At 35.5% G+C, this 27,157-nt stretch overlaps 1 protein-coding gene across 6 annotated transcripts in view; it reads left to right on the forward strand.

Moving 5' to 3' along the window:
• ADAD1 (adenosine deaminase domain containing 1) overlaps nt 1-27,157 on the forward strand; it is a 114,079-nt gene that overhangs the window by 42,438 nt on the left and 44,484 nt on the right. For 3 of the 6 annotated variants that reach the window (XM_073892226.1, XM_073892225.1, XM_073892227.1), the window contains exon 11: nt 11,585-11,690. The exons of 1 other annotated variant lie outside the window; for it this stretch is intronic. In XM_073892226.1, the coding sequence (XP_073748327.1) occupies nt 11,585-11,690 (106 nt within the window). Of the gene's footprint in view, nt 1-11,584; nt 11,738-27,157 lie in introns of those variants that run through there. 2 more of the 6 variants (XM_073892229.1, XM_073892231.1) reach the window with 1 other exon arrangement.

The raw sequence follows: 27,157 nt of genomic DNA on the forward strand, positions 1-27,157 counted from the left end.
CAGGGAAGACCCTAGAGAACCCGGTAAAGAGTGAAACTGTAAAAGAGAACTGGCTGCAACATTAAATCCAATAGTCCCTCCTTATCCATGGGGGATACTACCAAGAACCCCAGCGGATGCCTGAAACCACAGGTAATACTGAATCCTATATATACTGTTGTTTTCTTATATATACATATCTATGATAAAGTTTTATTTATAAATTAGGCACAAGAGATTAACAACAATAATTTAAATAGAACAGTTACAACAGTGTATTGTACTAAAAGTTATATGGTCTCTTTCTCAGAATATCTTGTACTATACTCACCTTTCTTTTTCTTGTGGTGATATTAAATGATAAAATGATTATTTGATGAGTTGAAGTTAGTGAATGATGTAGGCATTGTGACGTAGCGAGGCTACTGTTGACCTCCTGATATATCAGAAGGAGGATCATCTGCTTCCAGACTGCGGTTGACTATGGGTAATTGGAACCAGGGAAAGCAAAACCATGGATAGGGTGGAGGGACTATGTACACAACGCCCCCCCACACACACAAATTGATGAGAAGGTAGATGCCTTATAGGTTTAAGGTGTTTGAACAGTGTCTGCTGAAATCATTTATCATTAAGCTAAGCAGATGTAGGTTACCCATTAGGAGACCAGGCTAAAAAATAAAAATAATAATAAAAAACCTGGGAAGGGACAACAGCAGCTGCATACCACAGAGAAAACAGATCTCACAATTTAAGTAAGCTAAATTTAAAAAATAAAAAAACTTCAGAAAAAATAAAACCATGTCCAGAGTTTCTATAATATATTGTCTGAAAAGTTTAAGTTTTAACCAAAAAAGATGGGAGATGTAAAAAACAGGAAGGTGAAACATATACTCGGGAAAAGGAATAGTCAATAGAAACTGGTTCTAAGTGGGTCCAAATGTTAAATATAGCTGACCCCAAAGCAGCTATTATAAATATGTTCAGAGAATTAAAAGAAAATATAACAGTGTATCAACACAGACCTGTACCTCTGAAACAAATAATACATTATATGTTAAAAAAAAAAAAAAAGAAGATAGTAGGAAGGGGAAAATAAAGGGGGGGGAATTGGAGGGAGAGATGAACCATGAGAGACTATGGACTATGAGAAACAAACTGAGGGTTCTCCTAGAGGGGAAGGGGGTGGGGGGATGGGTTAGCCTGGTGATGGGTATTAAAGAGGGCACGTACTGAATGGAGCACTGGGTGTTATACGCAAACAATCATAGAACACTACATCAAAAACTAATGATGTAATGTATGGTGATTAACATAACAATAAATATCGGGGTATGGAGAAAAAGGAACCCTCATGCACAGTTGGTGGGAATATACATGGGTGCAGCCACTGCAGAAAACAGTATGGAAGTTCCTCAAAAAATTAAAAATAGAATTGCCAGATGACCTAGTAATACCACTACTGGACAATTACCTGAAGAAAACAAAAATACTAATTCAAAAAGGTTTATGCACCTGTTTATTGCAGCATTATTTACAGTAGTGAAGATATGAAAGCAATTCAAGTGTCCATTGATCGCTGAACAGATAAAGAAGATAGAAATATGGAATATTAGTCATAAAAGAGAATGAGATCTTGCCATCTGCAACAACTTGGATAGGCCTACAGGGTATAATGCTAAATGAAATAAATCAGACAGAGAAAGACAAATGCCATATGATTTCACTCCTTTGTGGAATTCAAGAAACAAAGCAAATGAACAAAGAGAAAAAACTGACAAACAAAAAAACAGACTTACATACACAGACAAATTGGTGGTTGCCAGAGGGGAAGTAGGTGGGGGAGGGAGGTTGAAATAGATAAAGAATATTAAGAGCACACTTACTGTGAGGAGCACTGAATAATGTATAGAGATGTTGAATCATTATATTGTACACCTGAAACTAATAGAACACTATGTTAATTATACTACAATAATAAACAAAATGAAAAAAAATAGCCATCTCAGTAGAGAAACTACAAAAGAAAACATGAAAATTCTAGAATTGAAACAGTATTAAGTGAAAAAATCTTTAGATGGGTGCAACAGCACATTTGAGGTGGCAGATAAAAATCAATGAACTTTGAAGATCAATAGAAATTATTTTTTAAAGACAGAATGAAAACAGATTGAAGAAAAATAAGCAGAGCCTCAAAGATTTGTGGAGCAATATTAAGCACACCAACAGATGTGTATTAGGAATCTCAGATGGAAAGGAGAGAGAAAAGCAGGAAAAAAAATATGAAGAAGTAATACTGAAAAAATCCCCCAACTGGATGAAAAACTAACAGATTCAAGAAACTCCGCAAATCCCCAGGAAAAGAAAAAATTTTGAAAAGATCCATATCTGCTAGATCCATCCATTAGTCAGAGAAAGACAAATACCATATGGTTTCACTCATATGTGGAATTTAAGAAACTTAAAGATAGAATACAAACTGGTGGTTGCCAGAGGAGAGGTGGGTGGGGGAATGGATGAAATAGGTGAAGGGCATTAAGAGCACATTTACCGTGATGAGCACTGAGTAAGGTATTGATTATTGAATCATTATATTGCATACCTGAAACTAATATAACACTGTATAAAAAGATCCATACCTATATATGTCCTATTGAAACTGCTTAAGACCAAGACAAAGAGAAAATCTTGAAAACAGTGAAAGAAAGAAATGTTATTAGTCATAGAACAGTACATCTAAAGGTTGATTTCTCTTTAGCAACAATGGAGGCCAACCTAAAATAGCCAGAACAGTCTTGAATAAGAAGAGTATAGTTGGACAATCCACACTTCTGATTTCAAAGCTTACCACAGAGCCAGAGTAATCAAGACATGGTAATACTGGCATAAGGATAAACATTTAGCTCAATAGGATATAATTGACAGTTAAGAAATAAACCCTAACATTTATGGACATTTGATTTTTAACAAGAGTACCAAGATAAGTGGGAAAAAAAAGTTTTTTCAACAAGTAATCTTGGGACAACTTGATATCCACATGGAAAAGAATGAACGAGGACATCTACCTCCTGCCTTGTACAAAAGTTAACTCAAAATGGATGATAGACCTATATAAGAATGAAAACTATAAAACTCTCAGGAGAAAACATAGAAGAAAATGTGTGTATTCTTAAGTTAGAGAAAGGTTTCTTAGATCTAATACCAAAAATTACAATCCATAAGAGAAAAAATTAGGATTTTAGACTATTAAAATAACAACTTTTGCATTTCAAAAATTAAGAAAATGAAAAGGCAAGTTACATACAAGGAGGAAATATTTGCAAATCACACATCTGATAAGGGACTTGTATCCAGAATATATAAAAACTCTTGCAACTCAATAATAGAAAGATACATGACCCAGTTTTTAAAATGACCAAAGAATTTGAATAGATATTTCTATAGAGAAAATAAACAAATGGCCAAGAAGAATATGAAAAGATGTTCGACATCGTTAATCATTAGGGAAATACAAATTAAAAAACCATAGTGATTTACTACTTTACACATACTAGGATATATCAATAGTAAAAAAGAAAGATATTAAGTGTTGTCAAGGATGTAAAGAAATCCGAACCATCACACCTTGCTGGTAGGAATGTAAAATGATGCAGCTTCCTTGGGAAACAATTTAACAGTTCCTCAACAAGTTAAATATAGAGAGATACCTGGCTGGCTCAGTTGGAAGAACATGTGATTTTAGATCTTGGGGTTGTGAGTTTGAGCCCCACATTGGGGGTGTAGAGATTACTAAAAAATAAACTTTAAAAAAAAGTTAAATATAGAGTTAGCATGTAACCCAGGAATTCCACTTCTAGGTATATGCATTAAGAAAATTGGAAACATATATTCACACCAGAATTGTACACAAATGTTTGTAGCAGCCATGTTCATAATACACAAAAGGTGGAAACAACCCAAATGTTCACCAGCTGATGAATGGATAAACAAAATGTGGCGTATCTCTTTAATCATCCATAAAAGAGAATGAAGTAATGATACATTCTACAACATGGATCAACCTTGAAAACATTATGTTAAGTGAAAGAAGCCAGACACAAAAGGCAACAGGTTATATGATTTCATTTATATGAAATGTCCAGAGTAGGCAAATTCATAGAGACAGTAGATTAGTGGTTTCCAGGGGCTGGGGGAAGGAGAGAATGAGGATTGACTGCTATGGATATAGGAATCATTTTTGGAGTGATGAAAAATTTCTGGAATTACTGGTAATGGTTATGCAACTTTGTGAAAATATTAGAACCATTTATTGTACACTTTAAAAGGAGGAATTTTATAATATAAAAATTATATCTTAACCTGTTAGAAAAGAATGCAGTGAAATGTTGTGCTTATGGTTGGGAAGAACAAATATTGTTAAAGTGTCTATATTATCCAAAGCGATCTACACATTTAATGCAATCCCTATCAAAATACCACCAGTTCACAGAGTTGGAACAATCCTAAGGTTTGTGTGGAACGACAGAAGACCCCAGATAGCCAAAGCAATCTTGAAAAAGATGTAGCTGGAGGCATCACAATTCCAGACTTCTAGCTCTATTACAAAGCTGTAGTCATCAAGACAGTATGACACTGGCACAAAAACAGATACATAGATCAATGGAACAGAATAGAAAACCCAGAAATAAATGGTCAACTAATCTTCAGAGAAACAGGAAAGAGTATCCAAAGGAAAAAAATCCTTTGAACAAATGGTGTTGGGAATACTGGAGCATTTTTTACACCATACACAAAAGTAAATTCAAAATGGATGAAAGACTTAAATTTGAGACAGGAAACCATCAAAATCCTAGAGGAGAACACAGGCAGCAACCTCTTTGACGTTGGCCATAGCAACTTCCTGCTAGATATATGTCCAGAGGCAAGGGAAACAAAAGCAAAAATGAACTATTGGGACTTCATCAAGATAAAAAGCTGCACAGTGAAGGAAACAATTCAAAGGCAGCTTAGAGAATGGGAGAAGATATTTGCAAATGACATATCAGATAAAGGGTTAGTATCCAAAATACATGAAGAACTTATCAAACTCAGCACCCCCCCCCAAAAAAATCCAGTCAAGAAGACAGGAATAGACACTTTTCCAAAGAAGACAGATACGTGAAAAGATGTTCAACATCTCTCATCATCAGGGAAATCAAAACCACAATGTGACACCACCTCAGACCTGTCAGAATGGCTAAAATTAACAAGTCAGGAAACAACAGACGTTGGTGAGAATCCTCCTACACCTTTGGTGGGAAGGCAAGCTGATGCAGCCACTCTGGAAGTGTATGGAGGTTCCTCAGAAAGTTGAAAATAGAGCTACCCTATGACCCAGCAATTGCACTACTGGGTATTTACCCAAAGGATCAAAAATACTGATTCAAAGGGGCGCATGCACCCTGATATTTATAGCAGCATTATCAACAATAGCCAAATTATGGAAAGAGCCCAAATGCCCATTGACTGATAAATGAATAAAGATGGTGTGTGTAGATATATCATATTTATGTATATATATAAAATATATAATGGAATATTACTCAGCCATCAAAAAGAATGAAAATCTTGCCATTTACAACAATGTGGATGGAGCTAGATTGTATTATGCTAAGCAAAATAAGAGAAAGAAATATGATTTCACTCATGTGGAACTTAAGAAACAGAACAGATGAACATAAGGGAAGGGAAAAAAGAGGGAAGCAAACCATAAAAGACTCTAAACTTCAGAGAACAAACTGAGGATTGCCGGATGAGAGGTGGGTGGGGAGGATGGGATAAATGGGTGGTGGGTATTAAGGAGGACACTTGTGTTGGGCACTGGGTGTTATAAGTAAGTGATGAATCACTAAATTCTCCTGAAACCAATATTACATGATATATTAACTAAAATTTAAAGATTTTATTTATTTGAGAGAGAGAGAGAATGAGAGATAGAAAGCACGAGAGGGAAGAGGGTCAGAGGGAGAAGCAGACTCCCTGCTGAGCAGGGAGCCCAATGTGGGACTCGATCCCGGGACTCCAGGATCATGACCTGAGCCGAAGGCAGTTGCTTAACCAACTGAGCCACCCAGGCGCCCCTTAACTAAATAAAAATAAAATCTTAAGTAAAAATTTGAGAAAAGAAAATAAAGTGCTGAAAGAAAAACCTGGCAACCAGGAATTTTATAGCAAGATAATTCTTAAAAGCAAAAGAAAAAAATCCCCAGGCAGAAAAAAAGTGAAGAAAATTTTTTGTTAGCAGAACTTCTCTAAAAGTAATTCCAAAGGAACCTTGAAGCCTGGAAGAAATTACACCAGCTGACATATAAATCTACAGGAAGGAATGAAGAATACTGAAAATGGTAATCATGGGGGTAAATATATAACGGTGTGTGTATGTGTGTGTATTTCCTCTTATTTAAAAAAATGGAAATTCTTTAAAACAATCTTAACAGTGTATTACTGATTTTGTAACAAAGGTAGATGCAATAGTGTAACAAGGAGAGAGAAAGAAAGCAGTCAGTATTGGAACAAAGGTACTGCATTTTACCAGATTAAGTCAGTATGAATCTGAAGTAGAATGTAAGATATAGAGGCATGTTGTAGTTCCTAAAGTAATCATGAAGAAAATAACTGGAAAACTACATGCAAAATATCAACACACGAATTAAAATGGTGTATTAAAATTCATTTTTTAAAAGGCTAGAAGGCAATAAAGAGGAAGCAGAGATATAAAAGACATGGGACTTGGAAAACAGTGAAATGGCAAACATGAATCCACTGTATCAGTAATCACATTAGATTCTATTAGACTAAATGCTCCAGAGGAAAGGCAGAGCTCATCAGATAGGGTATAAAAAAAAAAAAAAAAAAAAAAAAAAGGCAAGATCCAGCTGTATGTCGTCTGCTGAAAACATGAAATTAAAAAATACAAGTTGAAAGTAAAATGATGAAAAAAACATATCATGCAAACAGTAGCAATAAAGAGAGCCGAAGTGTTTATATTAACATCAAATATACGTTAAAATGAGAAATATTACAAGACAAAGAGCAACGTTTTATAGTGATAGAAAGGCTAATACATCGAAACATATAACAAATAGTTATATAATAGTCTCATGTGTTAGTAACAGGAACCCCAAAATACACACGCCAAAACTGACAGAATTGAAAGGTGAAATAGATAATTCTACAACTACAGTAGGAGGTTTTAATAGTCTTGTTTCAGCAGTTGATAATACAGCTAGACAGAAAATAAATGAGAATATAGGAAGGCTTAAATATCAGTGCCAACCCACCTGGCCTATATAAAACACTACATAATAGAATATACATTATTCTCAAGTACATATGAAGCATTCTCCATTACTGGCAATAAAACAAGTCTTAATAAGTTTAAAAGGATTAAAATCAGACAAAGCATGTTCTTAACCACTATGGAATTAAATTATAAATCAACAGAGGAATGAAATCTGGGAAGTTAGCCATTTGAGAATTGAATTAACTTCTGAATAACCTGTGAGTCAAGAAATTATAAGCAAATTAAAAAATATCTTCAACAGAATGAAAATACAACATATTGAAATTGGTGGAATATAACTGAAGGAGTGGTTAGAAATTTACAGCTTTAATCACTTACATTAGGAAGAGAAATGTAGAATCAGTTATTTGAGCTTCCACCTTGAGATGTTAGAAGAAGAGCAAATTAAAACAAGAGAGAGAGAATAATATAAAGTAGTATAGAAATCAGTGAACTAGAAAAGAGAAAAATCAGTGAAATCAAAAGTTGACTCGTTGAAAAAAAATCAACATTGATAATCCTTTAACATAAAATAGTAAGAGATAACATACAAGTGATCACAATTTGGAATGAAAGAAGGGTCATCACTACAGAACCCAAAGAGCTAAAATAATTGGAATATTATAAACAACTTTTTTAAAAAGATTTTGTTTATTTGACATAGAAACAGGGAACACAAGCAGGGGGAGTGGGAGAGGGAGAAGCAGCCTTCCTGCAAAGAAGGGAGCCCGATGCGGGGCTCCATCCCAGGACCCCGGGATCACCACCTGAGTCGAAGGCAGATGCTAACTGACTGAGCCATCCAGGTGTCCAGTATAAACAACTTTTTGCAAAAAATTAGACAAGTTAAATGAACACATTCCTAGAAAGATCTAAATTATAAAACATGACATCCAGAAAGTGTCAGCTCTCCACCTGGTTCTCCGTCTGAGAGGTGGCTGTTAATTCTTCAGTCTTGAATTCATAGTGCCCAGTGATGGCATTGCTCTGCACTATAGCCATTTGCCCCAATTTAAGTTTAGAAATTACCAGTTTCAGTAATAGCTGAATCACTGGTTTTCTTAGTAGCTGTTCAAAATGTTAATAAAAGTTTTGTTGCATGGTAGCATAAAAAAAATAAAGAGAATATCCAAATTGAACTAAAGTAGTTGAATTATTAATTAAAATTCTTTTCCTAAAGGAGAAACAAACCAAGAAACAGACTCTTAATTATAGAGAACAAACTGGTGGTTATCAGAGGGGATGGAGGGTATGCGTTAAATAGATGATGAGGAATAAGGATTACCCTTGTTTTGATGAGCACCAAGTGATGTATGGAATTGTTGAATTGCTATATTGTATACCTGAAACTAATATAACACTGTATGTTAACTGGAATTAAGATAAAAACAAAAAAAAATTTCCTAGAGTAAAAGCAGAATGCAGATAGAGCTTTACTGGTGAGTTCTAGCAAACATATATGCAAAAAGATAAAAATCCTACAAAAAAACTCTTCCATAAAATGGAAGTTTTTAAAAAGTTTACTGCCAAATTTTATGAGGTCACTATAACCCTGATACCAAAACAGGATTAAAACGTCACAAAAAATGAAGACTACGGACCATTATCTCTCAGGAATATAAATGCAAAACTCTTAAGATATTGGCAAAGTAAATCCAGGAACCCATGAAAAGGATTATACACCATGACAAAGGAGGTTTGTTCCAGGAATGCAGGGTTGATTTAACATCAGAAAAATTATTGAATGTACTAGCATTATATGACTAGATTCAAGCTCGAAACCCACATAATTACCTCAAAAGATGTACAAAATGTATTTTACAAAATCCACCAGCTATTCATGATTAAAAATACTGAATAAGAGAAGTAAATTTCCTCAAATGAAAAACCTACCGTTGACATCATGCTTAATGGTGAAAGAATACTCTTCCCCCTGCCCCCAACAAGATTAGGGAAGAAAACAAGAATGTCTGCTCTCATCACTTCTATTCATCATTGTTCTGTAGGTCCTAGCAAGTTCAAGTCAAGAAAAAGAAAAGGCATGGACACTGGAAAGAACAGAAAAACTGTTCTTGTTTCTAAATAATGTAATCTTGTATGTAGAATATCCTGTGGACTCTACCAAAAGCAACTATATCATATGTGAATTTAGTACACATTATAAGAACAATGTAGAAAAATAAATTGTGTATGTATATGTATATGTATATATATATGGAATGAACACTCCAGAATTAAAATTGGGAAAACTGTTTTCTCCAGAATAGCATAAAAAATGCTTAGTGATGAATCTAACAAAGTAAGTACAAGATCTATACCCTGAAAATGATGAAACGTTGCTGAGAGTAATTGAAGACCTAAATAAATGGAGAGTTGTACCATTTCATGGGTTGGAAAATTAAATATTGTTAGGATGTCCCCTCTTTCCAAATTAATCTATGGATTCAAAGCAAACTCATTAGAATCCCAGCAAGCTTTTGTGTAGAAATTGAAGAGCTGATTCTGATCAAAATTGACAAGTAAATCCAAAGGACATAAAGAACCAAAACAATTTTCAAAAAGGTAGATTTACCCTACATAGTTTCAAAATTTTATCATAAAGCCGCAGTAGTCAAGACAATGTATTGATGTAATGATAGACCTATAAATCAATGGAACAGAATAGAAGTCAGAAGTAAACCCACACACTTATGGTCAATTTATTTTGTATAAAGGTGCCAAGTTAACTTAATGGGAGAAAGAATAGTCTTTTCAATAAATGGTGCTGGAACTGTTGGATATCTGTGGACAAAAAAAAAAATTAGACTCATACGAGTCATACAAAGAAAAACTTAAAATAGATCATATATCTAAGAGAGCTAAAACTATAAAACTTCAAAGAAAATGTCAAGGTATTTGTATTCTTAGGTTAGGAAACAGTTTCTTAGATGTGATGCCAGAAGCACAATCTGTAAGAGAAAAAAATTGATCATTTGGACTCAAATGGATTTAAAACTTGCTTTTCAAAAGTCACCATTAAGAAAATGAAAATCCAAGTCATAGACTGGAAGAAAAAACTGACTAATCCTACATCTGATAAAGGTCTTGGAGCTGTAATAATATATAATGAACTCTTACAACTCAGTATTGAGAGGGCAAACAACCCAGTTTTTAAAAGTAGCAGAGAATATATGCAAATGGCTAATACACATATAAAAGATGCTCAGCTTCATCAGGCATTAGGTGTTGACCATACAACTGCACAAACACTAAAATCCAAAACACTATATACTAGATGTTGTTGCAGAGAAACTGGAGACTTGTACTGCCGATGAGAATGTAAAATAGTACGGTCTCTTTGGAAAACAGTTTGGCAGTCTCTTGCAAAGGTAATCATATAGTTATCATGTGACCCAGCACTTTCACTGGTATCTGTCCAGGAGGAACAAAAACTTATATCTACACAAGGCTTGTACATAAATGTTTACAGCAGCATTATTCATAATAGCCCAAAACTGGAAACATTCAGTTGTTCATCGGTTGGTGAATCCTTAAACAATGTCATAAATCCATATGATGGAATACTAATCAGCAATAAAATAGATCAGACTACAAATACATGAAACAACATGAATGAATCTGAAAGCATTATGCTAAACAAAAAAAGCCTGACACAAAAGAGTTCATATGGTGTTCCTTGAGTTTTATGAAATTTCTAGGAAAAGTAAAACTCTAAAACATAGATAGATTCGTGGTTGGCTGGAGCTGGGAATTACAGATTGGACTGCAGATGGGCACAGTGGAGCTTTTTTGCAGGTGATGGAATTGTTTTACAACTTTACTGTGGGATGGTTGCATATCTTTATAAATTTACTAAAAATCATTAAACTATACTTGCAGTAAGTGCATTTATGGTATGTAATTACACTTCAGGAAAGCTTTTTAAGAAGTTCATCTATATGTTCATTTGTAAAAAAAAATGAAATAAACCAAAATGATGGTGGTTATCTATTGTTTGGGGATTATAGGCAGATTTTATTTTCTTTATATTTTCTCTACTTTTCAAGTTTTCTGTAATGAGTATGATTATTTTAATAAAAAATGTAAAAAAAAACCCAAAAATTGTCTCTTTAAGAGTGTTGGCAAGAAAAATGTTTAGTTTCAAAAATGAGAAAAATAGGAATTCAAAATTATTTTCATTAAATTTTAAAATGTCAAACTAAAGAAGCAAGATTAGGGTTATCTTACTTTTCATAAGCCAAATTCTGCCTATATCCTATAATTCAGTTTTTTTTCTTTCTATAGTGTATGTCTGGATCCTATCAAGAAGCTAAAACTTTGCTGAAATCCTACTTGCAGCAACATGGCTATGGCTCCTGGATTGTGAAATCTCCCTGTATAGAGCAATTTAGTATGTGATTTGGGCAATCCATTGTCATATTAAAAATCTTTTATTTTTTGGTGTCTTTGACTAGTAAATATATTTTAAAAATGTTGGTGGTTTGCAGCTTCCACAACCAAAGTCTTGTAACAGCAGTGTCCAGAGATTGCTGATAGTAATAATTTACATTAAAATATTGGGGAATTTTTTGTGGCCTTTTGGAAAAATTATTACCTGGGTCATTATGCAGCCATTTTGCCTTTATTTTTACAGGCATTATAAAGCCACTGCCCTTTTTGTACTTTAAAAGAAAATTTCTTTTAAGTTTTTGCTTTAAAGCTATCTATTTAGCAAATATACTCAACATTGTTTCTGGGTATCTCATTCAGGTTGTTTCTTTTTAAATTAAAAATTAGAATCCAGGAATACAAATAATAGTTTTTGCTCATTTGTTGATTAATTCAACAAACATTTGAGTGCCTAATATTTGCCAGGAACCATGTTTGTGTGATAGTGAAAAACAACAACTAGAACACCATTTCTCATGTCTAAGAAGTTTATGAATGCAAACTGCACATATACATGCAGAAAAATGTTAACCATTATCTTCTGATTAAAGGTCATCATAAATGCTTTAAATAAGATTGACTATTTTCAAGTGTTGTGTAAGATTCATCCAAATGTGATTTAATATTTATAATTTAGATAAGTAGGGATTTCTGATAATCAACAAAAATTATTTAGCTTTACACTTATATTTGTTTATACAGTGATTAGATCAAAAGAGAAAGTTTAGTTATACTTGAATTAGGCTATATATCCTCAGTGAAATTTTGAGTTTGTTCCATACTTCAGCCTCTTCAACCTATTCCTTAGTTTCAATCACAGATTAATTAAACATTATTGGTCTCAAACTTTGTTCCTCCTAGCTTGGGTCTTTATAATCTCTGATGAGGTCAATATAAGTTTTTTGTGTTTTGTCTATTCTAAAAGTATCTTTGCAAGATTGAAATTGATACTAGTGGTTGTCATTCTTTGTTCAGAGATAGAAGCTTGATAGAAAGGACTCTAGACTGCCCTACATCAAAAACAGCAATGCTTATTGCCTCTTTTATGTTTTATGGTTGTATAAGATATTTTGCTTGAAGAAAAACAAACTTCAAAATTCAGACTTCTAAATTTCAACTTATAAAATTGTTCAAAAGCCAGGGACGCCTGGGTGGCTCAGTCAGTTAAGCGGCTGCCTTCGGCTCAGGTCATGATCCCAGGGTCCTGGGATAGAGTCCCACATCAGGCTCCCTGCTCGGTGGGAAGGCTGCTTCTCCCTCTCCCACTCCCGCTGCTTGTGCTCCTGCTCTCGCTATCTCTGTCTCTGTCAAATAAATAAAGTCTTAAAAAATTGTTCAAAAGCCATTAAATTAGTTACATCTAAATTTAAGTCCTCTTTTAGTCTCAGGTTCTGTTATCTGAGATAAACATTAAAGGACAGATAAAAATTGAGAAGACTGAAATGAGAGAGGGGATGTATTCCATTTGGAAATAATAAAGCAAAGATCAGATGGGAAATGTTACAGTGTTTGAGACTAGAGTATAGAACACTGGATGGGAAAGTTGAGTGTTGAGTCTAGCAGATGTTCTCCTTTGGGTCATCAGAAGGGAACCCTTGAAGGATTTTGTGTAGGAAAGTGATATACATTAAGACACCGTTCCACAACATTTTTTTTTGTTTACTTATTATGGAAATTTCCAAACATACAAAAATAGAATAGTAAATGAATCCTCATGTACCCATCACTCAGCTTCAAAGTTATTAAAACATAGCAATCTTTATTTTGTATATATCTCTCCATACTGGATTATGTTAGAACAAATGCCAGACAAGTTATTTTTTTAGTTTTATTTTTTAAGTTTTTATTTAAATTCCAGTTAGTTAACATACAATGTAATACTAGTTTTGGTGTACACTAGAGTGATTCACCACTTCCCTGTATCACCTGGTGCTCATCACAACAAGTGCACTCCTTAATCCCCATCTCCTGTTTCACCCATTCCCCCACCCACTTCCCTCTGGTAACCATCAGTTTGTTCTCTATAGTTTAGTCTGTTTCTCGGTTTCTCTCATCTGAAAATACTTTGAGACACATCTGTGAAACATGAGAACTCTTTAATACACACACACACAGACACACACATATACAATGTATAACCACAATCCAGTTAGCACACCTTACTAATTAATAGTAATTCTACCAATATCTATTAAGTGTTGTATAGATTGTTGGAATCAAGATCAAAATCAACATCCATATGTTGGAATTTGTGTGTTAAATATCTTAATCTATAGATTTTCTCTCACTTTTTTTCCTTTTAATTAGTTCCTGAAAAAAACTAGGTTCTTAGTGGAGTCTTCCACAATCTCATTTTTGCTGCTTACATTTCCATGTCATTTAGTGTGTTTCTCTGTGATCTGTATTTCAGAAATCAATAGTTAAATCTAGAGGCTTTCAAATAGAGGTTCAATTTTTTTAGCAAGAATACGTCATAGGTAATTTTGTGTACATTAATCACAAGACACAATGTGTGACTTCTCTCTTTTTGTAATATTAGCAGTCATTGATCATTGCCCAATTCTGCTGTTGCATTGGGGATTGCAGGTGATAAATTCTCTCATTAGATGGAATGCTTCTGTTAAATGTTTGCTTATAGATGATTTGATGACCTGGGATGTAGTTGGTCCAAAGGCTAGATTGTTTCTCTGTATGTTTTGAAATAGTTGGTTCCCTGTCATTTTTTAAAGTTCACCAGTGAGAATTTTTTAATATCATTATGAATTTAAACATATTTGTGTTTCTCTCATTGCAATTCATATTGTTCTTTTGTGTCAGTAGGAACCTATTCTAAACCTCTCAGTGTTTTTCTTCTAGTTGATGTTTCTAATGCTTTTTTAAGTAATATAATTTTGTATGTTTTATTTTCTATTTGTTGCTGACATATAGACATAAATCTAATTTTTTATGTTGGCCTTATATCCAGTGCCCCTGCTAAATTAATTCTAAAAGTTTATCTGACGAGCTTTTGGATTTTCTTCATACACAGTCACGTCATATGCGAATAATGACAGGTTTATTTCTTCTGATCCAATCTTTATCTTCTAATTTCTTTTTCTTGCCTTTTTTTTGTACTGGCTATAACTTCCCAGTACAAAGTGAATAGCAGTAGTGTAGCAGTGTCCTTGTCTTCTGTGAGAACCTTGTCACGTTGATGCCTTTGTCTTCTGTACATGATCCCAGGAGTCTTTGTCAACTTCCTTTCTTTCTCTTATGACCAGATGTTCTTGCCTCATCTTGTGCATTTGTTGCTCCATTCTTGGAACTAGTCATTGCACCTCCCCCCACTCATGCATGTGTGTATGTGTGCTCCCCCACCCTCTAAAAATAAATAGATAAATCTATAAAAAATATATAACATATCTGTAATACACGGTATTATACAGAAACATCTAGCTTTTATCCCTGTCCCTTCCTGAGAATATGTGTGCATGTGTATTTTCTTTCTGGCTTTACATATACACACATAAATATATGTGTATGCATATGTACATAAAATAATTAGGTTTTCATTTCTTTATTTTTAATGTAATCATACACACATACACATAAATATATGGATAGTCACTTGGGTGGTTCTATATTTTTTTGCTATTACAGTGCTCTAGTGGTAGGGTTTTTTTTTTAATTTTTTTAAATTAACATATAGTGTATTATTGTTTCAGGGGTAGAGGTCTGTGATTCATCAGTCTTACACAGTTCACAGTGCTCACCATAGTACCTATCCTCCCCAATGTCCATCACCCAGCCCCCCATTCCTCCCAACCCCCTCCACCCCAGCAACCCTGTTTGTTTCCTGAGATTAAGAGTCTCTTATGGTTTGTCTCCCTCTCCAGTTTCTTCTTGTTTCATTTTTCCCTCCCTTCCCCTATGATCCTCTGTCTTGTTTCTCAGATTCCTCATATCAGTGAGATCATATGATAATTGTCTTTCTCTGATTGACTTATTTTGCTTAGCATAATACCCTCCAGTTCCATCCATGTCATTGTGAATGGCAAGATTTCATTTTTTGATGGCTGCATAATATTCCATTGTATATATATACCACATCTTTTTTATCCATTCATCTGTTGATGGACCTCTAGGCTCTTTCCATAGTTTGCCTATTGTGGACATTGCTGCTGTAAACATTGGGGTGCACATGCCCCTTCAGATCACTACATTTGGTTCTTTGGGGTAAATACCCAGTAGTGCAATGGCTAGATCGTAGGGTAGCTCTATTTTCAACTTTTTGAGGAACCTCCATACTGTTTTCCCGAGTGGCTGCACCAGCTTGTATTCCCACCAAGAGCATAGGAGGGTTCCCCTTTCTCTGCATCCTCACCAACATCTGTCATTTCCTGACTTATTAATTTTAGCCATTCTGACTGGTGTGAGGTGGTATCTCATTGAGGTTTTGATTTGGATTTCCCTGATGCCGAGTGACGTTGAGCACTTTTTCATGTGTCTGTTGGCCATTTGGATGTCTTCTTTATAGAAATGTCTGTTCATGTCTTCTGCCCATTTCTTGATTGGATCATTTGTTCTTTGGGTGTTGAGTGTGATAAGTTCTTTATAGATTTTGGACACTAGCCCTTTATCTGATATGTCATTTGCAAATGTCATCTCCCATTCTGTTGGTTGTCTTTGGTTTTGTTGACTTTCCTTTGCTGTGCAAAAGCTTTTTATCTTGATGAAGTCCCAATAGTTCATTGTTGCCCTTGCTTCCCTTGACTTTGGCGATGTTTCTAGGAAGAAGTTGCTGCGGCTGAGATCAAAGAGGTTGCTGCCTCTGTTCTCCTCAAGGATTTTGATGGATGCCTGTTTTGTGTTTTTAGGTTGCTTAGAGTAGAAGAGACTAGAAAGTCAGGAGGCCATGACAGTAGCCTAATAAATAATGATGACCCCAACCAAGGTTGTGACCAGTTATTAAGGGAAAGATAAATTTAAGTAGTGATGAGGAGATAGGACCTAAAAATAGAATATATGAAACAAAGGAGAAGACAAGATGAAAATGATACCATGGGTATGTACTATACAGTGGCTGAGCTAGAAATTGGAAGTATTTTAATTATAAGTAGAGGAGTCAAGAATGATGTGGCTGAAAATATTTGAAGTTTTGACATATATTTTTAAGGTGGTAATAAGATCATCAAGTAGAGATATTCAGTGATTAGAAATACAGGTATAGAGACCTTTGAGAAAGTTTTAGAGTAAGGATAAAAAATTAGGAATCACTTGCAAAGAGGCAGTTCTCAAATTGTGAGAAAAGATGTTTGCCTTTTCTTGGGGAGCATGAAAAAAATATTAGGGCTAGATTCCCAAGAAACTCTTATATTTTGCATTTGGAAAAATAAGAGGAAGCAACAGGTGGATGAAGAGTGAGGTTGGCAGAAAGAGGAATTTCAAAGAATAGAATAGGCATTCTCAAGTGTTCTACAGGTCAAGGAGAATAAGAACTGCAAAAATATCACTGGAATTGACTACCAAGATTCTACAGATGACTAAAATAGCTGTTCCCTGAGCTGAGTGCTCAGAAGAGGCATCACTCCAGGGTACTCTGATTGAGCAGATCTGGGAAAAGCCCCCAAATCTACATTTTAACAATTTATTGCAGATGATTTGATATGGGTAGTACATTGACCACACTGAAAAACACCACCATAACATTTTGGTGGTAGCAAAAAGATCGGTCACAATTAAGGAATAAATGAGAGATGAGGATTTGGAGTCAGTGATTGAATTCTTTTCTTTCTAGCAGCTTGGTGGTGAGACTAATGAGGCTGTGTTTGGGTTTTTTGGATTTTTTTGCTTATAAGATAGAGATTTCATCAATGTACATGATTTTATAGTGGAGCCACCTAATGTGATACTGATGACTTGTTTTGGGGAGTAGTGGATGTCAGGTCAGATAATTGGCCTAATTGCAATCAGATCAGCTCTGTTTAGGGAGTTTTGGGTGATGTGAATGTATTACTGAACTGGCTCAAGCCAAAATGGGGGAAATAAACTATGAGTACGTAGAATTAAGTGGAAGTAAAGCAGTTTCCTGGAGAGGGCAAATATTGAGAGAAGAGGAGATTGTATTCAGGGTATTTTCAAAGTTTGAATGCTTAGATATTTAACTCTGGCCTGTATTTTGTCAGGTTTCCTTCACCTTCGGTCAGTTATTAGATATAATAGTTGAAATCTAGGCATAAAAAATGCTTATGAATTGAGGTTTAGTGTTCATTCCATTCAATCTTTGAAGGATCTTTGTGGTGCCAGGGATAGCTAGAGTCCTGGACAGTCAACCCTGGCGTTAGGCATCCTATCACTTACCCCTGTGTTCAGTAATGCCATTTTCTTGTCTGTGCTGTGGTATGAAAAAGTTTGGAAAGCAGCATTCTAAACTTTTTTTTTTAGATTTTTTTTAAAAATTTGATTTAGTTAACATATACTATATTATTAGTTTCAAGGGTAGAATTTAGTGATTCATCAGTTGCGTATAACACCCAGTGCTCATTACTTCAAGTGTCCTCCTTAATGCTCATCACTCAGTTACCTCATCTACCCATTCACCTCCCTTCCAGCAACCCTCAGTTTGTTTCCTACAGTTAAGAGTCTCTTATAGTTTGACTTTTAATCTTATTTTTCCTTCTCTTCCTCTATGCTCTCTGTTTTGTTTCTTAAATTCCACATGAGTGAAATCATATGGTATTTGTCTTTCTCTGACTTATTTCGCTTAGCATAATACACTCTAGTTCCATCCATGTTGTTGCAAATGGCAAGATTTCATTCTTTTTGATAGCTGAGTAATATTCCCATACACACACATACACACACACACACACGCACACACGCACACACACACACACCACATCTTTATCCATTCATCTGTTGATAGACATCTGGACTCTTTCCACATTTTGGCTATTGTGGACATTGCTGCTGTAAACTTTGGGGTGCAGGTGCCCCTTCAAATCACTATTTTTCTGTCCTTTGGATAAATACCTAGTAGTGCAATGCTGGGTCATAGGGTAGCTCTATTTTTCATTTTTTGAGGAACCTCTATCCTGTCTTCCAGAGTGGCTGCACCAGTTTGCATTCCTACCAACAGTGTAAGAGGGTTCCCCTTTCTCCACATCCTCACCAACATCCGTTGTTTCCAGAGTATTACGTTTTAGCCATTCTGACCAGTGCGAGGTGGTATATCTCATTGTGGTTTTGATTTGTATTTCCCTGGTGGTGAGTGGTGTTGAGCATTTTTTCATGTGTCTGTCAGCCTTTTGTAGGTCTTCTTTGGAGAAATGTCTGTGCATGTCTTCTGCCCATTTCTTAACTGGATTTTTTTGGTTTTGGGTGTTGAATTTGGTAAGTTCTTTATAGATTTTGGATAGTAGCCCTTGATCTGCTATGTCATTTGCAAATATCTTCTCCCATTCCATAGGTTGCCTTTTAGTTTTGTTGATTGTTTCCTTTGCTGTGCAGAAGCTTTTTATCTTGATGAAATCCCAGTAGTTCATTTTTGCTTTTGTTTCCCTCACCTCTGGAGACTGTCTAGTAGAAAGTTGCTGAGGCTGAGGTCAAAGAGGTCAAAGTGGTCCAGTTTCATTCTTCTGCATGCTGCTGTCCAGTTTTCCCAAAACCATTTGTTGAAGAAACTGTCTTTTTTTCCTTTGGATATTCTTTCCTGCTTTGTCAAAGATTAGTTGACCATAGAATTGAGGGTCCATTTCTGGGTTCTCTGTTCTGTTCCATTGTGCCAGTACCGTATTGTCTTGATGATTACAGCTTCCTAAAATTTTTAATAAAAAATGTGGTGGTGGTGATCATGTCTTAACGCCCTCTGGGACGCCTGGGTGGCTCAGTCGGTTAAGCATCTGCCTTCAGCTCAAGTCATGATTCCAGAGTCCTGGGATCGAGCCCCACATTGGTCTCTGCTCAGTGGGGAGCCTGCTTCTCTCTCTCCCTCTGCCTGCCGCTCCACCTGCTTGTGCTTTCTCTCTTTCAAATAAATAAAATCTTTTTTTAAAAAAGGCACTACCTATAGGGAGTAGATCAGACATTTATTTATATCTGTGTAAGAAACAGTTTCTTGGGGAGTACTTGGGTGGCTCAGTCAGTTAAGCGTCTGCCTTTGGCTCAGGTCATGATACCAGGGTCCTGGGATCGAGCCCTCATCGGGCTCTCTGCTCAGTGGGGAGCCTGCTTCTTCCTCTCCTTCTGCCTACCACTCTACTTGTGTTTTTGTCAAATAAATAAATAAAACCTTTAAAAAAAATTTCGTGGTTGGGTGGTACTTTTAGGTAATTATATTTCATTTTGCACGTAAGGTGAAGTGACATGACTGAGCATTACTTTCAGGAAGCCTTAGATGAAACTTGTGAAAAATAATTTGAGTATAATATATACATTAAATATGTACAAATACTTTGAAAATATTGATGGGGACTGGATATGAATGTTGTCAAGCTTCATAACAACTGTTAATAAAGAATCACTGTTTCAAATGCAAGTTTATTTTCTTTGAGAATGAACTGAAATTGATGGTTCCTAGATAAAGACAATTGTTTTTTGATGTGAGAAAGAAAAAAGAATGTTGTTAAGTAAACAGGAAACATGAGAATTTCCTCTTTAGAAATCTTTGATCCTGATACCATCCTATAAATTAAGTTGATTTAAAATACAACTTAGTCTCTCACCTCTTATAATAGATGTCAAAAATATCTGATTGTTTTAATAGAACCAAGGGAGCATCCTGATGACCAAAACAGCACATGTATTAGTATACTTGTCAGAGTTTTGCTTTGCACTTTGACCATAGAGGAAATTCGCTGTTGGAGAGAAGCATTCTAATATGTAACTTGTTTGGAGAGATGACTTAATATAATTAAGCTACATCTGTGGATGCTTTTCCAAAATTTTAGTAATTTTTTTCTGTCCACTCTCTCTGAATTATTCAATTAATTAAAAAATATTTAAAGTACAGTTTTATATCATTTTCAAAATAAACTTTGAATATTATAGCTCTGAGACTGTCAAACTTTACTATCTGAGAATTGAAAAATATGATGGTGGCATTGCTTTCAGTGTTCTTTACCATGGGAAAATCCTTGATTTTTTTTTGTGGAGTCCACCACAATTATTCTTCCAGTTTATTTACTACTTCCTAGTTCTTTAATAATACCCTGTTCTTTAGCCAATTAGAATAATTCTGTTTTTTTTAATACAGTCTATCTTTCCTGCTGTGTTGTCTTATGCTCTTCCCTCAACTCTGTGAGACCAGTATCTCCAGTCCATCTTACATATGACAACTTATATTTATAGCAGTCTATTTTAAATTGATAACAGTTTAAGTTTGAATGCATTCTGAAGCTCTACATTTTTACTCCACCAACCCACATTTTGTTTTTGATGTTGCAGCTTACATCTTTTTATCTTGTTTATTCCTTAACTAATTATTGTAGTTAGTTTTCCTACTTTTGTCTTTTAACCTTCATATTATCCTTAAAATTGATCCACTACCTTTAATACAGATTAAACAAATTCCTTTAACCTTTCTTGTAAGAGTGTTCAGTGGTGATGAACTTCTTTATACTTTAGCTTTTGCTTATCTGGAAAACTCTTTATCTCTCCTTCAATTTTGAAGAACAGTTTGAAGAGTATATTTGTTTGGCAAGTTTTCTTTTTTTTCTTTCAGCACTTTGACTCTATCATGCCACTCTCTTCTGGCCTGTAAAATTTCTGCTGAAAAATCTGATAATCTTTTGGGGATTTCCTTGTATATAACAATTTGTTTTTCTCTTGCTACTTTTAAGATTCTCTCCTTGTCTTTAAGTTTTGACATTTTAATTATAACATGTCTTGGTATGAGTCTCTTTTGGTTCATCTGAGCTGGAACTCCTTGGGCTTTTTGGGTCTGGATGTTCTTTCCCCAGGTTAGAGAAGTTTGCAGCCATTATTCTTCAAATAAGTTTTCTTACCCTTTCTTTCTCCTTCTGGAACTTATGCAATGCAAATATTTGCTTGATATTGTCCCATAAGTCTTAAGCTGTCTTCATCTGTTTCATTCCTTTTTCTTTATGCTGCTCTGATTGAGTGGGTTCCACTGCCCTGTGATCAGGTTCACTGATTCTTTCTTCTGCCTCATCTAGTCTACTATGAGTCCCTCTGTTGTATTTTTTAGTTCACTTATTGGAGTCTTCAGCTCTCTGACTTCTTTTTGGTACTGTCTTATATATTTCTGTCTCTTTGTTAAAACTCTCACTTTGTTTATTCATTCTTGAGCTCAGTGAGCATCTTTATGCCCATTGTTTTATACTTTATCAGGTAAATAACTTATCTCCGTTTCATTAAGGACTTTTTGAGGTTTTATTTTGTTCTTCATTTGAAATATACTCCTTTGTTCCTTGACTCTCTGGTTGGTTTCTGTGCATTAGCTAAAACAGTGTTGTAGGAGTGGCCTCAGGTTGGGGATGAACCTTGTTGTTCAAACTCGTCTTAACTTTTATTGTCTAGCTTTTGTGATTGTCCAAGCAATCTATCTATTTTAGGGGTTTTTTTGTTTTTTTTTAGTTTGTTTTTAAGTTTTTATCAGTTAGTGGCACATCCTCAACTACTGGAAACTATTCAGTATTTTCTATTTATATATATACATATATAGAAACACAGTATGCTGTATTTCAGTACAGTATTGAAATTCTCTTTTATTTTTAATAGCTCCCAGTAGTTGAGGGTGTGCTAAGACCTCTCAGTGTCTCAAAGGGACGATCTCAGATCTCAATGAAAGCCAGCCCCTCAGGCAGCAGCTTGTAATGTATGTATAAATATATACAGTCCTGTGTGACTACAAGCATAAGTCCTACTGGCCCCAGAGCCAGATAATCTGGGGGTATCCTCTGGGCAGCAGTCATAAAAATTGGGGCTCCAGACAAGTGTATAAACTCCTTTCTGGGAGATACTGGTGAGCTGTAGCAAGGTAGAGGTAGAATACAAAGATGGTGTCCCTCAACCTGTGCTCCTTGAGATGACCTCTGTAGCCTCTAGACATATACTAAACCTGAAGCCTGCTACTAAGGTCAGAACTCCAGGACTAGCAAGTGGCTTCTTTCACAGAAAGCCTGGGGGTGTGTTTTAGTCTGCTATCTATGTAGTGTTCTGGGAGTGGTAACCTCCCAAGAACTGTTTCTCTGATTGTTACAGTCCCAGAGAACCCAGGAACACAAGCTCCCCCAACCTCACCCCCACAACCAGCCACCAGAGCCAGATGAGCGTGGGGTGGCATCCCCTAGGTAGCAGTCACAAAAACTGTGTCACCAGATGTAAAACTCAGGATACCAGATATGTAGAAGCTCCCCTCCAGGAGATACTCCCACTCTGGAGTGTGGCAGAGGGAGAACACGAAGATGTTCTGGCTGGAGTGAGGCAGAAAGGGAGGTCAAAGATGACACCTGCTGCAAAAAAGAGAAAAAAGAAAGATGATGACACTCACTGGCTTTTTAGCAATGCAGAGCAAGAATATGGCACCCCCTAGCCTCTGTCCCTGAGAGAATCCCAGAAGGCCCCTGACCCTCAGACCAGTGCTTTAAAGTTAAGAAATAAGTTGTCTTTTCAAAAGGTTGCTTCTGCTCTGGGCCCTGGAGCAGCTGGATCTTTGCACGAGCCCTTTAAGAACTATTCCTCAATTGGCCACTGCCCCCACAGGTCTCCTGGGCAAAAGTCCCATTGGTATCAAAGCCAGATGTTTTGGGGGCTTGTCCCTCAGATGCTGGTTTTTAAAAGTTGGGGTGCCTAATGTGGGGTACAGACTCTTTGCTCCTCAGGGAGAAGCTGTACATTTTGAGTTCCTTCCCAATTATGGATCACTGTGCTGGAATGGGATTTATGGTGAGATTGTGTCTCAGCTTTTCCCTGCCTTGCTTTGATATTGTTTCCCTCCCACTTGCTCAATGTGAGGGAGTTGGTCTGCCAATTTTCAGGTTTTCTTCAGAGAAAATTATTCTGCATATATTTGTAGGTTCAATATGCCTGTGGGAGGAAGTCAGTTAAGGATCTATGTTCCATCTTGAACTGGAACCTCTCCAATCCATTTTTATCAGAATTCGGCCTGTTGTAGCTACCGCTTACAAAGTTATATAAATATAACTTTTCCATGAAATTTTTCTGAAACCTTTTATTTTTAAGTGTCTTTCCTATCTCTGAACTCCTATATGTCCTACTCCTATCTTATTACATTTGTTTTTACATATTTATTACCAAATTGTAAATTTATTCATTTTTTACTTATTGCCTCTTGGACAATAACTTTCCTATAATGATTAGTTAATATTTATTTATTGAAAACTAGAAGATAGCAGGAGGGGAAGAATGAAGGGGGGGAAATCGGAGGGGGAGACGAACCATGAGAGACGATGGACTCTGAGAAACAAACTGAGGGTTCTAGAGGGGAGGGGGTGGGGGGATGGGTTAGCCTGGTGATGGGTATTAAAGAGGGCATGTACTGCATGGAGCACTGGGTGTTATATGCAAACAATGAATCATGGAACACTACATCAAAAACTAATGATGTAATGTATGGTGATTAACATAACATAATAAAAAAGAAAAAAAACTGCAATCAATTTTTAAAAATTTTTTCCCGAGTGAAAGATACAGCTATCCTTCATATCTAGAAACAGTAAAATTTCCTAGTACAGAAATTTGGAGTACCTCTGGCTCCCCTAGCTGTATGTTCTTATAGATGAATTGTCTTGTTTAATCATTTAGAATGTTAATGACTACATCTTCTATAGAACTGTGTACTTATTAACATAACTTGTATTTTTAGAAGCCAAGAATATTTTGAATTATTATGGTATATGACACCAAGTTTAATGTGTTCTTTTTTAAATGAATTATCTTTCCTCTCAGAATTTTAAAAACTCTTATTTTGAAATAATTATAGGCTCATAAGTTAGTTGCATAAATAGTACAGAGAGATCCTGTGTACCCATTACCCACCTTCCCTTAATGGTGCGTTTACTTAATTAATTATAGAGCATTATCAAAACCAGGAAACTGACATAGGCACAATACTATTAAGTAGACCACAGAACTTATATTTCATCAGTTTTCATATATACTCCCTTTTCATGTGTATAGTTTTATGATATATTTTCATATATATATATGAAATTATATATATATATATATTATCCATATATATATATGGATAAGTTATCACCACAAAATAAATTTGTTCCATCACCACCAAGGAACTCCCTCAGGCTTTATAGTCCAGTCTTCTCCCCCAACCTCTGGCAATCTCTATATATAATGTTTTCATTTTGAGTATGTATCAATGGAATCATATAATGTTTGGAAATTGGCTTTTTTCCACTCATGAGGATGACCTTGAGATCAATCCAAGTTCATGAGTATATCAACAGTTTTTTTTTATAGGTGAATAGTATTCCATTTGTTATATTACCACAATTTGTTTTATCCCTTCACCATTTGAGGACATTTGGGTAGTTTCCAATTTTGCCTGTTATAAATAAAACTGTAATGAACATCCATGCATTTTTTATTATGAAAAATATAGAAAAGAAAATTTACTGTTTTAACCAGTATAATTTAGTACTGTACAATTTAATGGAACTAAGTACATTCACAGTGTTGTGCAACCATCACCATTACCCATTTCTGGAACTTTTTAGATCATACCAAACAGAAGTTTTATACCCCTTAAACAATAACTCCTACTCCCTCCTTACCCCAAACCCCAGGTGAGCAGTAGTCTATTTTCTGTCTCTGTGAGTTTTCCAGTTGTAGGTACCTCATATAAGTGGAATCGTATATTTGTCCTTTTGTGTTTGGCTTATTTCATTTAGCATAATGTTTTGAAGGTTTGCTTATGCTATAACATGTATCAGAATTTCATTTTTAAGGCTGAATATTTCATTGTATGGATAATAGTGCATTTTTTGTTAATCCATCTGTTCATGGGCATTTGGCTTATTTCCGTCTTTGGGCTGTTGTAAATCATGCTGCTATGAACATGAGTGTATAACTATTTTGGAATCCCTGCCTTCAGTTCTTTTGTGCATATACCTAAAAGTGTAATTGCTTCATCATATGGTAATTCTGTGTTTAACTTTTTAGGAATTACCACTCTTTCCTACAGTGGCTGTACCATTTCACTTTCTCACAAGCAATGCACAAGGGTATCAATTTTTCTACATTCGTGTCAACAGTTATTTTTCTTTTTTTTTCTGACATAGTGTTCAAGGATGTTTTTAAAAAATGTCTATTCAGTTGATCTGGCAGTATTTTTGAAAAGACTATTCTTTCCTCACTGAATTAATAGTTGCACATCTTATGTAACTTTATATATGTTGGTCTTATTCTTCTCCACTGCTCTGTCAATCAGTGTCATACTCTCTTATTTACCAAGTAGCATTTTAATGTCTTGATATTTGGTAATGTGAACCTTCCATCATTGTTTTTCTTCAAGAATGTCTTGGCTATTTTTTTTATTATTATTCTGTTAATCACCATACATTACATCATTAGTTTTTGATGTAGTGTTCCATGATTCATTGTTCACGTATAACACCCAACGCTCCATGCAGTACGTGCCCTCTTTAATACCCATCACCAGGCTAACCCATCCCCTCCAACCCCCTCCCGTCTAGAACCCTCAGTTTGTTTCTCAGAGTCCATAGTCTCTCATGGTTTGTCTCCCCCTCCGATTTCCCTCCCTTCATTCCTCCCTTGCTGCTATCTTCTTTTATTTATTTTTTTTAACATATAATGTATTGTTTGTTTCAGAGGTACAGGTCTGTGATTCAACAGTCTTACACAATTCACAGCGCTAACCATAGCACATACCCTCCACCCACCCAGCCACCCCATCCCTCCCACCCCCCACCACTCCAGCAACCCTCAGTTTGTTTCCTAAGATTAAGAATTCCTCATATCAGTGAGGTCATATGATACATGTCTTACTCTGTTTGACTTATTTTGCTCAGCATAATACCCTCCAGTTCCATCCACATTGTTGCAAATGGCAAGATTTCATTCCTTTTGATGGCTGCATAATATTCCATTGTATATATATACCACCTCTTCTTTATCCATTCATCTGTCGATGGACATCTTGGCTCTTTCCACAGTTTGGCTATTGTGGACATTGCTGCTATAAACATTGGGGTGCACATACCCCTTCATATCCCTACATTTGTATCTTTGGGGTAAATACCCAGTAGTGCAATTGCTGGATTGTATGGTAGCTCTATTTTTCAACTTTTTGAGGAAAGTCCATACTATTTTCCAGAGTGGCTGCACCAGCTTGCATTCCCACCAACAGTGTAGGAGGGTTCTCCTTTTTCCGCATCCCTGCCAACATCTGTCGTTTCCTGACTTAATTTTAGCCATTCTGACTGGTGT

Source organism: Callorhinus ursinus, unplaced genomic scaffold, assembly GCF_003265705.2.
Source record: "Callorhinus ursinus isolate GAN/ISIS: 27379988/994484 unplaced genomic scaffold, GSC_fseal_2.0 scaffold4, whole genome shotgun sequence".
NCBI lineage: Eukaryota > Metazoa > Chordata > Mammalia > Carnivora > Otariidae > Callorhinus > Callorhinus ursinus.